Genomic DNA, 17,940 nt, shown 5'->3' with positions numbered 1-17,940 from the left:
GGATGAGAGAGAGACAGAGAGAGAGAGATATTGCTGATGATCAAGTCCTCAAGGTGAATCATCTGTAATTACTCACGTCATCCACTGACTGCGCTCCGATAAGCAGCCTGCCCTGGGAGACTGCTGCTCACAAATGATTTCTCATAATGTGGCAGTGGCACTGAGCCCTCTCACACACACACACACACACACACACACACAAACAGTCATTCACATTGATGAAGAGGCCGTGGCTATTGGCCTACTGAGACACAACGTGCTCTGGTCACAACAAATTAAGAGCTTAGCCTCCCCAGGATGTTCACTCCGGAGCCACCGACTAGACTGACAAGTGTGTGTGTGTCTGTGTGTGTGAGTGCGTGTGATCCAGATATACTGTTATCTGTCAGGGAGGCAGGCTGATTGCTGAGCATTGTCCAGGGGGCTTAGCCCTTCACAAGACTAAAGAGTGTTAAAGATTACATTGTTGCGTGCTTTGAAAGCTTTCTTCAGCAACAAACCAACACCCCAGACACTGGCTGTGCATACAAAATAGAATTAATGGGCACATACAAAGTGAAGTCAATTTTTCATAGGAACCAACAGGGGATACAACTGTATTGCTGTTTTTACCATGATTGATGCGTATTGATGTTGATGATGTTTAAAAAAAGTTTTTGCTTAGCTAGTTATTATTTACAATGTGGAATTTGATGCGTTCAACTGCAATGCTGATCTACTGAAATTCAAAGTTAAAAAAACATAATTGAAACTTATATTTACTTCACTTCAACTAACAGTCAACTAAACTGTCAATTGTGTAACGTTTTTAACAGTAATAACATTTTTATGCTTAAATAAAAACATATTTATGTTACATGAGTCCTTTATGTGGAAATCAATATTATGCGACGTCAATGGGACTGCTAAATCAGCTTCCCATAAAAGAAAAAAAACAAATTAAAAGAAAGAAAAATGAAGAATTTGTACTCTACTGTATGTGCAGTGAAATTAGCCTTCAGAGGCTTAACCTCGACGACTGTGTAAGTCTTTTATAAAAGCTAAGTAATAATGGCATTGACCAAACGTTTGTATTGTGATGAAGAAGCTTGACATCTATAGAAAAAAGCCAGCCGTCTCTCTGAATATACTGTCTGACATTCACATCTCACATTCCAGTTCTCAGATCTGGAAGGAGAGGGTGGCGGAGGTGGGGGCAGACACAATATAATGGCATGGCTTTTTATATTTTGGACCAGGTCCACCACTTCAGTCAGCTTTCTTTTTTTTTTTTTTTTATTTATTTATTTTTTGCTCTCAGAGTACAGACTGCTGTTTCAACTTCTTTAGTCACCCAAGGGCTCTTAAAGCCCCCCGTGCACTGCTGCCACCCCATCTGCGAAATCAGCCTGACCAGCATAAAACGCTTTCCCTGCCCCCCAGAAAGAGAGAGAGTACATAGAAAAGCCCATCCATAAACGAGGATTAACAGGGCAAGGCAAGGGACCAGAGAGGAGGAGGTAGAGGAAGAAGTATAAAGTGTGTTATAGTTACTTTCTTCCAAGACCAGCTGATGCAAACCATCTGACTAGAGGGTGTAAGTATACGGTATGGCAATATTAAATAAAATACGCCCATAGTATAGTGACTAAAGTGTGCCAACTGTGCATTAATATTAAAAATATTAGACCTTAGTACAATAAAAAAGCCACAAATACCAAATTAACATATGTCCCAGTGTAACAACTACACCCCACATTTGAATGCAGTGCAGACGTGGTTCTCTGGAATTAATGGATGAATCCTTCAGGAATTGTTGCTGATGTGTCCTTGAGCAAAGTATAAACAAGGATTAGCAGGGTGAAGCTTGGAGCTGTTCATAAACAGGAGGAAGAAGAGAAGGTATGAAGTGTGTATTCAGGTCTCTCTTTGGTAAGACCAGCTGATGAAATGTCCTCTGACTGATATGCTGCAGTTGTCGTGCCTGTGACCCCACTGACCTCTATGGAGCCCAAAGTGTAAGCTAGCTCTGCACTTGTTGTGGACACTCCGGTTTTTAAATTTACCCCTCTCCAGCTGTAGAAGTATAATGGACAGCTGTAAATATACGTCATATGAACCCTGTTCCTCCCATGATCTTTATTTTAAAGCCCTGTCTTGTACATTTAACATAGAGTAATCTATGAAGAATTAAAAAATAATTTAAATATATATATAATTATATCCTCAACTCTTTAATATTATTATGTAGTATATAATGTTTGTGTTAAATCTAATATTTATAAATTTATTGATATAAATATTCAATTTATTTAAAGCCAAAACCAATCCAAAAAAATAAAGCCATTATTGTTAAAACCTTGGAATAGAGGATGCTCATTCTTAGCCTTGTTTCCTAAAACGCAACTAGTCTTGGTATAAATGTATTGTTACTTTATACTGGCCCATATACTGGTCCATTAACTCCCATTGACCTGTGCGGCTTTGAAGTGGGTGAACTGGTGTGCTGACTCTGTGACTCTGAGACGTGCCTGTTGCCGTAGTTTTAATGTCATGAGCAGCTCAAGTTACCACACTCCATTTTACTGTCCCTTTAGCTGCTTCACTTACCTACAGCACAGATCAGAGGAACCAGGGGCAAGATCACACCAAATTGTACCCCGACTGTGACCATCAGGGGTCGGGGTCAGAGGTCACGAGGACTGGTGTAGGGTCCTAGTGTTGTTATATATCAATTAGAAGGCAGGGAGGTGGAGTTACGCCCCCTCTGGAGAGAAACAAGGGGGTGGCTGCAAGGCCTTTATTTATCCTGGTTGACATACAAACAGTTCTATACTTTCACAGTGGGAATTTCTTCTGCTGGTGGCAGAGGCAGAAAGTGAGAAAATGGGGCCCGTGAATTAAAACACAATCCATACTGACGTAATTTAACATAATCTGGAGCTTAATTGTCCAACAGTGTCACTCTTATCTGGCAATATGGCTGCTCATGGACATGCTAGAGCTCTGATCCTGAGTCTGTGGTGGGGTATTTCTTCATTGCAGTGGCTGCAGACTCACGGATTGCTGTAGTACGTAGTGCCACTTCATTCCATTCAAGTGATGCCTTCACCGGACAATAGAGCACGTCAGTCTCTCCTTACCAATGCTGTTTTGGATCTGGAGCTAGATAATTATGTTGAGACATCCTCTGTTTATTTTCTCACTCTCTCTTCCTCCTTGTCAAGTGAAGGACAAGAAAACAACTCTGAGCTAACTAACCCAGGGAAGTGATTCAAGGTTGGAGGAGATCATTCTTATGATGTAATGTTTGGGGATGGTGGAAAGGAGGAGGGTAGCGCCATGTAATAGATGCTATCCTCCAGAGTGGGATCCTCACATCATAGCAGAGGTCTCATTTACTTTGGGGGAGACTTGCTTAAGTCAAGTCATCTTCTCTGGAATAGGATATAGCACACCCAACACACACAAACGCATACAGGCGCATACACACACCTGGATTTGATTTTAAAAACGTGTGTGTTTGTTTATGTTTCGCAAACTTCAGACCCCTCCCAAAAACAGCTTCGAAATTTACAGTCGTTTTGAATTTAGCCAAGTTTGCATCATATTGGTTGACATAAAAGTACATAAAGGGATAAGATATAAAGCCTGCAGCTTATATAGACATCTGCTTACAATAACTGTGTAATATAAACTTTCATGCCGAAACACAAAGGCACCGACACACACAACATGCTCATACACAGATAAGCAAGTTGAACATCGTTCATATCCACAAACACACATGCCCTCCACCTTCAGACCACTTGTTCTGTTTGAAACCAATTCTGCCAGAGTAGTTTACTTTTCAGGGTGAGGGAGGGAAAATTAAATCTGGCACAGTGAAGTGTAAGAATAATTTCCTGAATAAGTGGAGAAGCTCTTGAAGCAACGAGACAGGGTAGGCACAATCCAGAGTAGACACTTAGGTCTGCTCCATTTACATTTGCTCCATCCTCTTGAGTTTTTCATTAGATGGCAGATCATAGAGAGTGAGCAAGAAAGACACTGAACTAGTGTACATGTGTGCTATTTGTATTTTATTCAAAACATTAACTTAAAAACTTGAATACATTAAGTTTGGCCACATTGCTGTTTGCCCCTACTGTGTTGTAACTATGACATACAACATGGATTCTTAATGTACATTTTCTCAGAGGTCAAAATGTACAAACAGCTCTGTCTTCCATAAATTGCTTGTAATTAGTTTTTGAATAAATGCTATTGTTGCCTGGATTATGTTCATGTACAATGTCAAAATCTAACACATCCGGTCCACTGCTTCGAGTCAGCATTACCTTTTTGAATATATAGCCAAGACCAGGATCTTACTCGAATTACAACTAAGGGCTTTGAAAACAATAATCATGCTTTACACTGCTACAAACAGAGAGGGAGGAAAAACAAATGAAATATGAACATTTGGCAACTTTACAGATACTTTCATTTAAACGTTTTTATCATTCGTGTCATTAAAAAACGTAATTTATGCAACATTTCATTTCCCTTATAACTTATTTGATGTTGTTAATTAGAAGTACATAAATGTAATTTCTAGGAGACAGTTCAGCAACATATGCTGTAGTGAAGAGTGTTGACACCTTCTTGACAGGAGTGACCTATTTTCATGTATTTTTTGGACAGAATATAAACCTATATATTTCTGTCTTGAGTATTTTTAGCATGTAATGTTTCCATTGAGTATTTTTACAGCAGTGACAGATCACATCTGCACAAAAAGGTTAGATTCCCATTTGTGCGGCTTTCATTCCTGGCAGAAAGACATTTAAATTTGACAAAAGAAAAAATATAAAGCTGAAGCAGATTAGGGTGCCTTCTTTTCATTATGTTCAAGTGAGTACATTGTCTTATCAACCGTAATGTCACCAGAATCACTAATCATAGTGGCCCATTGTGTCTTCCCTCTGCTTTCTGTTGTGTCAAGGTCTATCATCAAACCTTTCTGCATGTCACCACATCGTTATTTCTACATAAATTCTGAGTAAAGCAATTAAACTTGTGAGCAGAATGAGGTGAAATATTAAGTTTAGCTTCACCTCTTTATATTTAGCCCCACTCAGTTTTGTCTACTTTTCCATGTTATTGTTGGACCTATAGAGAGCTTGGACTACACTCTGATGAATGAGGTGACGCCAAGGAAGGCATGACGGGGGAGACTAAACACCAATGGAATCTCTCCCCTCAATTTTCCCCTCACTTTATCTCTCCCTCCTTCTTCCTTTTGCTATTTTTCAGTTCTATCTCTTCTACTTTCTCTACTGTTCTCTCCTGCTCTTTTTCCCTTATTCTCCCTCTCTCTGGGGTGTTTCATTAACTTTACTGTGAGATGAAAAGCAAGTGGCCATCCTTCAGCCTGAGAGCTCCTTGAACACCAGACACTCATAGATGTGCTTTACACCCAAACGCAACACACACACACACACAGTCACACAAAAACATGTAATAGAGAACCTAGACTTTCTTAGCTCGTCATTAATTTCTGTGTTGGGGCTGAAAGCACCTGCTGTGTCCGCCTGCTATGGGACTTTAAACATTTCACATGAGCCTTATGTGAATGCATATGTGTGTGTGGGTTTATGTTTCCATTATTGCTTGTGTGAAAGGAGCGATAATTCAGTTTCCACTTACACAGAAAGTGTTTCTTTTCCCTTGTCTCTCTCTCTCTCTCTTTCTCTCTCTCTGAAGAAAGCACTGCTCACTCAGGCATACATCCATTCTGAATTTCACGGAGAGAAAAAAAATAGAAAAAGCATCCATTTATACATTTAGGCCCATTCATTCTAATGATTGTCATTGAAATCACAAGAAGCCCAGTGTTTCAGGTGTTTGCCCATTCATCATCGCTCTGATTCAGTGTTGATTTGCCTGGACAGCGAAGCCAAAGCACATGATCAATGAGTCTTCCCGCTGTGTTGAATTCAAAAGGAATGACCCCGCTTTCTTTTTTCTCCTCTCCTCCTCATTGCTTTCTCCCAGTGGAGGGAAAATGTAAGATAGACACGAACGTTCCTGGTATACACTCACATCTGTCTATACTTCGTAGCTTCTTTTGTTTCATAGTGGATTCAGCACGTTTCCTTTAGTAGCCGTAGTACTGTGATGCAAATAACCAAGACTGCAGCTTGAAAGTCCTCACTTGTAGAGAAAAAAACATGTTAGTATAAGGGTGGAAAAAAACACTATAGGATTTTGCTAATATTTAACAGCAATTAAGCAGTTTCACACAAATTTAGTCGGATTGAGATGGGAAATCACACTTTTCTCTGAGATATTTTCACAGTGCTCTAATCTAGAAAATTTGGCAAAGGCAGCAAGTTTGCTTTTAATTAATTTGAGTAATTTACAAGAGATCTAGTAGTGTGGTTTTTCACCCTTAAGTGTTTATTAGATGCTTAGTATTCAGCAAGAGTGAATCTGAAGCTAAATAATTCATGTGTAAATGCTTACAGGGTGGAGATAACTTTATTTTTCTCTCTATCTTCCTCTTCTTTCCTCTTTCTTTCTCCTCTGACTCCAAATTCTTGCCTTACCCCTCTTTGACTTTCCAATGCTCGCTTGCTCTCTGTCTCTTTTATTTTTCCTGTCTTCACATCTTTTTTACCTAATCTTTTTCATCACTCTGTTCATCCCACCTTTCCTTATAACTCTGCTTCTTATACCACCCCTCCTTTGCACCCCTCCCTTTTCTGTTTTTTCCTTAAAATGTACTCCCTTTTTTCCCCTTGTTTTTGCTTCTCTATCTCTCTTGTCTCTTGCTCCTTTTTGTCTCCCTCTATTTCTTTCTTCCACCTCTGTCTCTCCATCTTTTTCAGTGGGAGGAGATCAGTGGGGTGGATGAGCACTACACTCCCATCAGGACCTTCCAGGTCTGCAATGTGATGGAGTACAGCCAGAACAACTGGCTCCGCACCAACTGGATCCCTCGCCAGTCGGCCCAGAAGATCTACGTGGAACTGAAGTTCACCCTGAGGGATTGCAACTCCATCCCGTTGGTCTTGGGCACCTGCAAAGAGACCTTCAACCTCCTCTACCTGGAGACCGACGACGACCAGGGCAGCCACTTCAGAGAGCACCAGTTCTCCAAGATTGACACCATTGCCGCTGATGAGAGTTTCACCCAAATGGACCTCGGAGATCGCATTCTCAAGCTCAACACTGAGGTGCGCGAGGTGGGTCCCATGACCAAGAAGGGCTTCTACCTGGCGTTCCAGGACGTGGGCGCCTGCGTAGCTTTAGTGTCAGTGAGGGTTTACTTCAAGAAGTGCCCGTACATTGTGAGGAATCTGGCCTCCTTCCCTGACACGGTGCCCATGGACTCCCAGTCGCTGGTGGAAGTGAAAGGCTCATGTGTCAATCACTCCAAAGAGGAGGAGCCTCCACGTATGTACTGTAGCACAGAAGGGGAGTGGCTCGTGCCTATTGGGAAGTGTCTATGCAACCCGGGGTACGAGGAGAGAAGCAACACCTGCCAAAGTAAGAAAGCTCTTTTTCAGTCATGCATTTTAGTTCTCAGTTCGCTCATACTTTGTCATCATTTCATTCTGTATGTTGACTACTTTTATTCTTATGTAATCTCTCATTACTCTTCTTCACCTATCCCATCTTGCAGCTTTCAGCAAAATAGATCAGATTTTTTTCTGTCTTCTGTTTAAAATATTGTGTGATAGAATGCAAAGTTTGCCAGGGCTAAAGTGTTCAAAGTGTTGATGAGAAGACTGTCACACTTCATATCTGTCAGCCCAGAAATTTGAATGTCTCATGCCCAACCTCTGTGTGTGTATGTTTGTGTGTGCATGTGGATTGTGTATGTGTGATGCCTTCAAAAGAACCCAAAAATCCCACAACGTTGGTGCATAGTTTAGACGTATATTTCCATGCATGTGTGTGATGTGTTATCCAGGTCTTTGAGCTACAGGGTACAGCGTGTAGTAGTCCAATAGTAATCTTCTCTGTGACACATCATTAGCCATGGGAAGATCTTAACCAGGGTAGCAAGGATGGGACTGATAACGCAGAAGAAAGGAGTGGGCTGGAGTGGATGGTGAATAATGGAATAGTTGCGGTGATGGTTGTGGGTGTTGGTGAAGTCATGAGTGGGTAGACATTTGAGTCTGGAGATACTCAATCTCCCCCCACAGTCGCCTTTGGAAGTGGTTGAAAAATTCAGAAAGTATATGTCTGCATAGCTGCCTGACTTTGCCTTTCATTTTCAGACTGTCTGAAACATCATCATCACACATGTTCTGGAGGGCGACTGATTTGAGCCATTGCCAGTTGGTTATTGGAAAGAATCAAAATGTCACATTGACAGTTTTTTTACAGACCTGGACTGACACATTGCTCTTTGAAACACTTCATTTTACTTCAGCTACTTTGCCAAAAATATTAAGTAATAGAATTTGGGATTTAGTAACCAGTGAGTTAAGATGTTAATTCTCATAATGAGCCTTTCATAAGCGCATAGCATCCTGATCCACAGTATAATGGGTAATGTGTAATTCTTTCATATTTTTTCATTTGCATTTTTTATATACACCTTTTTCTTCATAATGGGTTAGTATGCACGCAGACATACCTAGATAGACATAGACATAACTAGATAACTGCAAAATTACATTTGCAGTGTGTGGCTTCTGTGGCTAGTTACAGCTTTCATCACTTACAGTTTGTATCTGTACAGTAGCTCATCCAGTGCAGCAGCTGCATAATAAGTGTTTTTGTAGTGTCCTGTGTTTTTGGTAGAAAGTATTCCTTCAAATACATTTTATCTGTAAAAGCACATGATGTATTTAAATACCATGGTATATCATCTAAAATAACAACATTAGTGGTGTACACTTGCTTACTTCATGATCCACTGGTTTATGATTCTATATTTTGTTTGATCATGCCAATGAGAAAACTGCTCGCAGTGGCTTTGGCAAACGATACAGAAGCTCCAGCTGCATGTACCATGAAACCCCACCTTCTCTTTGTTGTGGCTGTTTTCTGTGGTCCATGCATTTCTGGATGTGCTCCCTTTTTCTCAGTCTCAGCGAGCTCCTCACTCTGCTTAAGAAGCCAGACACAGCATCTATTTGAAAGCAGGCACCTCTGCACTGCGGCTGTTCCAAAATGACTTTAAAGTTGAAACAGTGTTGGAAGTTCGAAGAAAAAGCCGTCTGTCTTTAGCTCTCTCAGTCCTACAGTAGTTATTGGAGCTGACCCTAAATGCTCCCATGTTCATCAACTCCTCTCCAGAGCCATGCCCAGTGTTAATTAAAGATCAAAGGCAGTCTCCCAGGTCAAGCCCCTGCTGTCAGGGCCAAGGGAAGCTCTTTTTCTGGGGCTGTGGACTCCAGACGAGTCTCACTGTCCAGATGCGAGGAGAAACTCTGCCGCAGCTGTCAGATGAAAACCTTATATGTAGAAAATGTAAACAGATTTAGAAAGGGGATGACTGAACAAAAATGAGGACTAGCATGAGATATATATGTGCTGGTTAAAAACAAACACTGTGTCGGTGCCATTTACTTCTGAACCTTGTTACTCCTGATTAGGGGTGGAAGGGGTGTTTAATATTAAAATAATATGAATACATTTAAGTGAAAATAAACTGTTTTGTTATAACATCCACAAATTTTGCCTTTTACCCCAAATTTGAAAGGATAGAAGTTATAGATACAAGAATGGGGCATTATGTAGACAAATGGCAGACCCCCTGTCACCCTTCGTACCACCCTCCTTTCACTTCCTGTCGCCCTGTGAATTGTGTGAATGTTTGGATGTATTTGACAATCTCTTATTGGTTTCAGAGAGGTCTAATGGACTCTAATAAGGTCTTATGTTACCCTGGAGTGGGACAGCTGCACCAGCAGGCCCCCACAGCCCCCGCATGCAGCCGTCAGGGGGCCCCCAGCACGCAGCCCACTCTTCAGGCCCTCTGTGTTAACAGATAGTTGAGTGCATTGGGTTAGGTCACCGTACAGACAGATAGCGAAAAAGATGAAAACCTATTTACAGTGGTACAGCCAGATAAAACAAGATGAAACAGATGTCTAAAATATGGTTTCCCTTGTACTTACTTGTACTCAAATTGGGCCCCAAAACCCATTTGAACATATTTTGATCCCATGACTACATCCAGAAAGAGTTATTATTAAATTAGCTGTCCATTCGAAGAAAATATACATTCTATAGTTGGATACATTTCCCTATATTGTTGTTTAGTAATTTAGTAATTAAACATACATGCTCTCAAGCAGTGGCACTTAGGTGGATTTAAGACCCACAGTGAAGCGTTTGTTGGCCTCGACTGTTAGCTCTGAGTCAGAAGTGGATGGAGCACCTTTGCTGAATATTTTATGCTTTGTTTTCGTTGACCGGAACGTTGAAGCAGCATCTTCCATTTACCCAAGTTTCTGTTCTATGAGTTTGTGTGTATGTGTGTGTGTTTGAGTGTGTGTGTCTGTGAGTGAGAGAGGAAGAGAGAGGGAGTATGAGAGCAGTTGCCTTTGTTTATACAGACTCCAAAGTGTGTTTAAGGGCTTTAATAGAATACACTCTAGTATTAGACTGTCATGCTGGTTTGTGTATGTGTGTGTGTGTTTCTGGGTGTGTTTCTGTGTGTGCAAGTGTGTGTGTATGTGTGTAAGCCAGAAATGTTTGTGAAAGCAAGGATGTTTTTTCAGTGGCGCCTTCAAACGAACACATGAATTCTGTCTGGCTTTGGCAATGGGACGCCATGTGTGAGCTGCTGTTATGAGAGCGTTTATGCATGTATGGGAGTGTGTGCTTGTGACTGCAACATGTCATTGAATATTTCACAGCATACAGTGTATATTGCTGTCAGCATATTTAGATATTTCATCATCCATATCAGAGCAGAAGATGTTATCGGATCTTTTGTCGCAGTGAGAGGACATGAAGCTTTTCAGACTGTACGAGGTGAATGGACGCGTCAGTCATCATCTGGATTACTGTATGTTTTGTGAACAGGCTTCGGCCTTTCCACAGAGAATGTGAGGCCAGATCTAATCTCACTAAGTCAGTCTTTCATCTGTCATTAGAACAGACTGGAGCAGGTGAACTAACTCCTATCTACCATCAGTGTGAAATTCCTGCAACCCTAATTTGATCCTAAAACAGCAAACGGATGTCTGTCGGTCAAGTTCGAATGTGTGTGCGTGTGTGTATGTGTTGTGCAAATGCAAGCAGCTGTTCTGCTGTACGTTGAGGAGAGCCACAGGTTTACGTTCTTACTTGATTTATCAAGACACACAATCCTCAAACTTGCCAGTGCCATAATGCTTAATATGATTACACATATGCAGTAAATCCATATACACAGACACAGAGACACATATACTCAAGCCTACTTAAGTCCTTGTTGCTGCCTCTTGCCTGGATTATTTAACATATCTTATTATAAGTGGAAGAAGAGAGATGTACTTTATTTTAGGTTCTAATATATCATTTAGAACTGATGATACATGCTCTAAAATGATTTGTTTTTGATTACTGTAATGATCTCAGCGTTTCCAAATAACAGGGCTTTCTTTCTCCTTGTTTACGTCCTCTCATTCTTCCCTCCCTCTCTGTTCCCCCTGGTGGCTGATGGTCTTGGCTGCCGGTTCAAAGCCCGCCGTCCATCTCATGCCGAATGTTTTATATCACTCTCCACTCTCCCGCTTAAGTGATTTAGCTGCTGCCCTCATGCTTGGCTTTCAAGCAGACACATTACACATCTTTCATTGTCTTTGTCACGCAAAACCTACATCAACCTGACCAATGAAATACTCAATCTTAGGTCCCTGAAATTATTCAGCGTCCCATTTTATAATTGATTTTAAGCAAAGTTGTATTCAGCTTCGTCAGTGAATCAAATGACTCCCTGTAGTGCCATTGCTAGTACTGCCAATCCCAAAAATGTCATCTTATCGTTGCTGGTCCTTAGGGATGATGCAAAATGCTACAGATCCTGTGTGGCTGGTGAAGAAACTCATTTAGCATTTAACTTTCTAAAAACAACCCATATACTTTTCCCAGACCACAGCAGAGCTAAAATAATAGTAAAATAAGTACTATATTGAACAAACATTCATAAAATAGTGAGGAAGAGGACTCCAATGAAATGCCAGTGTTGCTCTGTTTATGCTGTTGAGTCTGTTAGCCCCCTATCAAGAAATCCTTTAATGCAATTCACTGTTTATTGTAAAAGACACAGATGATATCCAATTAAGTCTTTGATTTAAATTATTATTTTTTTTAAATCATCAATGGTGTTTTTTGTTTAACCCCCAGGTATATTAGTTTATTAGTTTAGGCGGGATTCCGATCATTTTCTGTGTGCCACAGTATCGGTATTGACGGTAACCATGATATTTACTTTAAAAGTAAAAGAATAATAATAATAATATAATCCAGATTTTTTTATGTGCTTTTGTACAGTTAAGTTGACAGGCTTTTTCCTCTTCCTGGCCTGCACTTGTATTTTGAGAGTAATTCATTTGTCATAAAAGTGATAAATCACACTTAAAGATACATTTGAATTTCAGCTTTCTTTTTTCAAACTATCCATAGATATTGTGATAATATTGTTTTTGTAAATTCTTTTGGCCACGATTATCATGCATGTCGTCTATTCAAATCCATCCAATACCCATTCAGGCCAATCAATAATACTAGAGGAGATCCAGCAGCACTGTAGAAGTCTGACGGTTCTGCTTACATTTTCCCTTCTTATTTTTCTTATCCCACACATTGTCTTTTGTCCTGTGTTTTTTTGTATATTTGTCTACCAGACTGTTGAGGCTGAGTGCTGTGGATTCATGGAGCTATTGGCTCTCCTCTGGTCCCTTGGAAGAACTCTGTTTGTTTGTGTTGGCCATTATATAACTGCCAGGCTCTCCACAAGAACATGTCAGTTTCACACACACACACACACACACACACACACACACTCAACACCACAGCCTCTAAATTGCAATGACAGTATTTCTAATCCAGCAACAGGCTTATATACATCACACATTATTTTCTTCTTGTGTTACCAAATATATTTTGTATGTGCTATACGTGTGTGCGTCTGTGTGTGCATCTGTGTGTTGTAGCGTTTGTTCATCCAGTTCACTGAGTCCTGTGAGCCATTGTTCCTTTTTCCAGCAGTGCTCTGCTACACATCATATACCAAAGTTGCACACATTCACAATGGGAGCTGCACAGTCTAGCAGAGTATAACAATAGCCTGTTACTGCTGGGCGTTCAGTTTCTTGTCGAGGGGCACCTCCACAGTTGTTGTTCAGAGTGGGTGTTTCTCTTATACTTCCACCACACACATTTTCAAAGCCAGTCCAGGCAATCACATCAGTTTATGATGTCCTGTCACTCCTGTGTGTGTGTGTGGGTCTGTGTGTGTGTTTGTTTGGGTGAATGAAGTGTTATACTGTACAAGGCTCTGCTCTAGCACTAGTGTTCCATTGCATCAGTCTCCTCCTCTCTTGTCAGTTTAGCTTAGTGTGGAGGCTTTCTCTGCTGCAACCTTTTGGCTGTGTGCTGCCTGGCATTTCGCCTTTTTGGAGCTCAAAATATGAGGAGAGGCTGGAAGAAAGGACAAGGCCTGGATTGAGTGCTCCACCGGGAAAGGTCTTGAATCATGATGTTAACACTACACTATGCAAAGTTCCTTAAATGTAAACTAAACTATCTTTTTTTTTCCCAAATCACAGAATCCCAACCTAACTATCAACTAACTACTATGAGTAAAACATAAACTCAATAGCGACTGAGCACTCTCTCGAAAGTTGATGGCAGAAGCTTTTCAGGAATTTCTTTGGGATTCCACACCTCATTCATGTCAATTTGCATTGGCTCTCACTATGTTTACCCACTTTTATTAACTTGTAGGCAACTGTGTTGTGGCTGAACATAATGCAAAGGGAATCCATGCACTCACACACAAAGGTGTGCATGCAGTAACCTAAGACTGTGTTCAGAAGTGCATCCTCAGTTCAAGCTGATCTATTGGTGGTGATTTTTTGTTTTGTAATGTTTTCATCACCCCCCAAATGTTGAGCCCCTCCAGTGCTGTTTGACTTTTTGAGCATCTTCTATAACCTTGATGTGCAAAAAAAAGAGAAAATTCCTGAGCTAATTAAAGCATGCCAAGAAGCCTGCAGCAATCATACTGACTCCCACTCCACAACACAACAGCCAGGAGGGAAATCTGACTGGAGGGAGGGAAAGAGAGGAAAGGAGAGTGAGAAAGACAGACAGAGAGAATGAGGGATAGAGCGAGAAGAGAGATAATACATATAGGGATAATTAGAGACACCATTTAGCTGTAGTCCAAAGGCAGGAATTACTCACTAAGCAAGGAAATTCAGCTATAATATTGTATATGCTCATTCATACACATCTGTGTGTGAAAGAGAAAGGGAGAGAGAGGTGGTGAAGAGACAGAGAGCACATTCATGTGCTTATCCATTGCTATACATGCAGATTGAAAGACTGCACGAGCATATGTCTGTTTGTGTCTCAGTCCCTCTTAAATCAATGTCTACTTCTCTATCTCTGTGTGCACTCATATAGTATACTGATGCAGAGTGTCTGTGTGTGTGTGTCCCTGTGTGAGTGTGTTTCTGGCATGCAGGGGCCAAGGAGGAGGCTGTAGCCAAAGATGCAGGAAAGGTTTGCTCATTCGGGGTATTATTGCCTGTTTGCTTTTCTCTTTATGGGCCTTCCAGTGCAGGCTGGGGGTGGCGGGTAAGCTCATCACCCCAGGGCCTTGGTGCTGTTAGGACTTCAAAGCTGTTGGTAACCACAGGCTCAGGAATCCAACTTAACACACACAGACAAATACACCCAAATGCACACACACACATACACACACACACACACACACACACAACCAGGCCTAAAACAGAAATGGAGAGGGATAGATAGATGGGGTGTTTATTTGTTGGAGAGGCCCCTGTCAGTTGACAAGACCACTTCACAGTGGTCAGTCTTTGTGCGTGTGTATACATGTGTGGGTTTGTGCTTGTACCATACACAGAAACATGCAGTATGTGCATGCAGAAAAATTAGAAATAGAAGAAAACACACATCGAATTTTTTGTTATGTTTGGATTTATACTTTTGTGCATTTGCACGCATGGAGCAAAGGACGAGTGTGGCTTAACGTACGATCACTGTGGGACTCCTGACATTACTAGTGTGTGTGTGTGTGTGAGCGTGTGCGTAGGAGCGTGTGTGTGTCGGTAGACAAGCAAGGACATAGGGATGGACACTGCGGGAAACGTCCTGTTTGACAGACACAGTGGATGTTTGGATACACATGTAATGTAACAGGGGAGGGAAATGGGGGAGTGGAACAGGGGAGTCACTCCATCATTCCTGATGGATGAGAGGGAGCAAGCTGTAGAGGGAGGCAGCAGGGGGAGGAAGGGGTGGGGGGGTGAAGGCAAGAGAGAAAGAAAGCGAGCTGTCACTGCGATATAGACCCCCGCTGAAAACTCTTTGGCGCAGAATGCTTGTTTTGTGATTTGTGACGTTGCCGACATCAATTCAATATCCACAGAGGCTGATGTCTCTGGTTTATTTTATTTAATTTTTTCAGCATTGCTCCACTAATCCTTGTGCATTGCTCTCAAATGTAACAGTAAGTTGGCACATAGGTCACACAATAAAATAGTGACATTTACAGAAGTCAATAGCAAAATATTGCCTTTCTTTGTCACTATTTAATACAGTAGTGATTTAAGTCATCACAAGGGCTTATTCCTCCCAGTTTTATATTTGTTTTGCATAAAAACAGACACATTTCTTATAAATCAATCATTTATTTTTATATTATTATTATTTCAATTAGGGACTCTTGCTGATCTACAGCATAATCAAAAGCTCATTTGCATTTTTACCTTTTATCTCCTCACTTTTTATTACTACTTTTAACTATTATCAGTATTTCACTCCACAACTCTCCTTTCTTTTATTTTGCACATTACTGCACCAACTTCAGCAGGCGTTGTAGTTTAAATGACTGCACAAATGGCAAATTAGAGGGCCATGTAATACAGTCATAGCCTGTCTAAGAGTCTAATCATAATACTACTATTGCTCTTACACCTAAAGTGACTACGACCAAAAGCAGAACAGATATTCAGTGTAAGCTTTCTGTCTGTTTCCAGGCCATGAATAAAAAAGGCCTATTACTGTAAATCGTGTGTGATGTCTGCTGTCCTTGGTGCTGAAGATGCCCTCAGCCGCAACCTCAGACACATCCAGGGCCTCCGGCTGTCAAGTGTCTCACTTATCTAAACACGTCCTGTAGGCACGTATAGTGACAATGTGAGTAGTTGTCAGAAGCATCATCTCATTGTACAGCCGCGATGCGTTCAGTGAAGAGAGGCCTCTGAGTGTCATTTTCAGTTCGAAAAACCCAAGCGTCACAACGCAAATGTCTGTCTTCCAGCAGCTGTCTGATCTTGCTATGCTGCTACATCACAGATGTCAGCATAACAACCTTTCCGTTTCAGCAAACACTGCGGTCTTTAATGACAGCAGAGCAAAGACAGCAATGTCTGTTTTAACACTTTTGAGAGTCAGGGTGCAGCATGGAAATCTAGTGGTAATTCTGCAGTGAGGCCTTGGCCAGTTACCATATAGACAGTAAGCACTGATGTAGTGACACATGAGAACTGCTGCACTCATACGTCCAAGAACTCACTGTGCTTCTGGAGATTTTTGATCCACTCACTCTCTGCACTGACAGCCCTCACACTTTTCTTTGATGCTAAACTATGTGACACATGTCTGTACAACCCATTTAAGTCTAAGCAGTCACCCAAGACTTAACATGCTGGGATATTGACTTGGTGTCGGTAGGAGTGTAGGCTGGATTATACTGCTTTGGAAGTATTTTATTCCTTTGCCTTTTAAGTGTTCAAGGTACTGTTGGTGATACTAAGGCACTGCAGATTGTTTTAAGCACCTAGTCCACTAATGCAGCCTAGAGTAAAAAGTAAGTTAGTTAATAATTAGTAATGTTCAAAGACATATATAGATTTTTATTTTGTCAAAAGTTAGGTCTGTATTTTACTTCTACCCATCTACAATTGATCAGCCTTACTTATTTATTTAATATCAGCCCATCCTGATCCATGGATGTATGTAGATGTAGATTTGGGTTTTGTGTGTTATCAATGTGAATATGACTATTTACAACATATAAATGGTTACGGTCGTAGGTCTCAGCAAGCTTCAGAAACCTTAAAAGAAAAACCAGGAACTAATCTCACCCAGCTGATCCATGGTTCGCCATTGGCTGCTTTGTATTTTTAAATATGTTTTTTCCCTTGTACCTGTGTCTGCTCAAGTGCTGTTGACCTTGCTATGGTAACCTTGGTGTTTTTATTGTTTGTGTCTTCCATCTTAATCAGGTCTGCAGGAAGTGAGGCTTCAGAGCTCCTCTGGGATCTGTGTGTGCTCGTGTGTGTGAGAGAGAGAGAGAAAGAGAGAGAGAGTAACAGAGAATAAGTGCACAACATAAGTGTGAGAGACATGTCTGTCAATATATACAGGTCATTAGGAAACCAGAAGTGAGCAGAGGTGAGGAAAGGAAGACAAAGTGCTTACCACAGCAGGAGCCGCTTCTCACTGACACACACACACACATATATATATATTCAGATATTCAAGTTAAAATATGTCAAGTATCAAGTTAACTTGTTATATGCATTAATGTATGTTTGTGTCCCTCATTGTCGTACATTCAAATGTCCTTCTATACATTTATCCATTAAGACATTCATTTCCAGAATTTCACATTTTGCTCTATCACAGCCTTGGGATGGACTGTCTGTCTGTCAGCAGTGCTCCTCTTTTTGACCCAGAGCAGGCTGGAATGGATCAAAGGAA

The 17,940-nt window shown here is 41.0% G+C and overlaps 1 protein-coding gene across 1 annotated transcript in view; it reads left to right on the top strand.

The window, feature by feature from the left end:
* epha3 (eph receptor A3) overlaps positions 1-17,940 on the top strand; it is a gene marked incomplete in the record, with an annotated part of 96,882 nt that overhangs the window by 10,028 nt on the left and 68,914 nt on the right. Inside the window, 1 exon segment of the mRNA XM_035676056.1 lies at positions 6,855-7,515. Coding sequence (XP_035531949.1) covers positions 6,855-7,515 — 661 coding nt within the window.

This window comes from Morone saxatilis, unplaced genomic scaffold (assembly GCF_004916995.1).
Source record: "Morone saxatilis isolate NCDOM2014 unplaced genomic scaffold, NCSU_SB_2.0 Contig5, whole genome shotgun sequence".
Taxonomy (NCBI): domain Eukaryota; kingdom Metazoa; phylum Chordata; class Actinopteri; family Moronidae; genus Morone; species Morone saxatilis.
The sequence above is the reverse complement of the archived record's forward strand: the minus strand, read 5'-3'. Positions and strand labels throughout refer to the sequence as shown.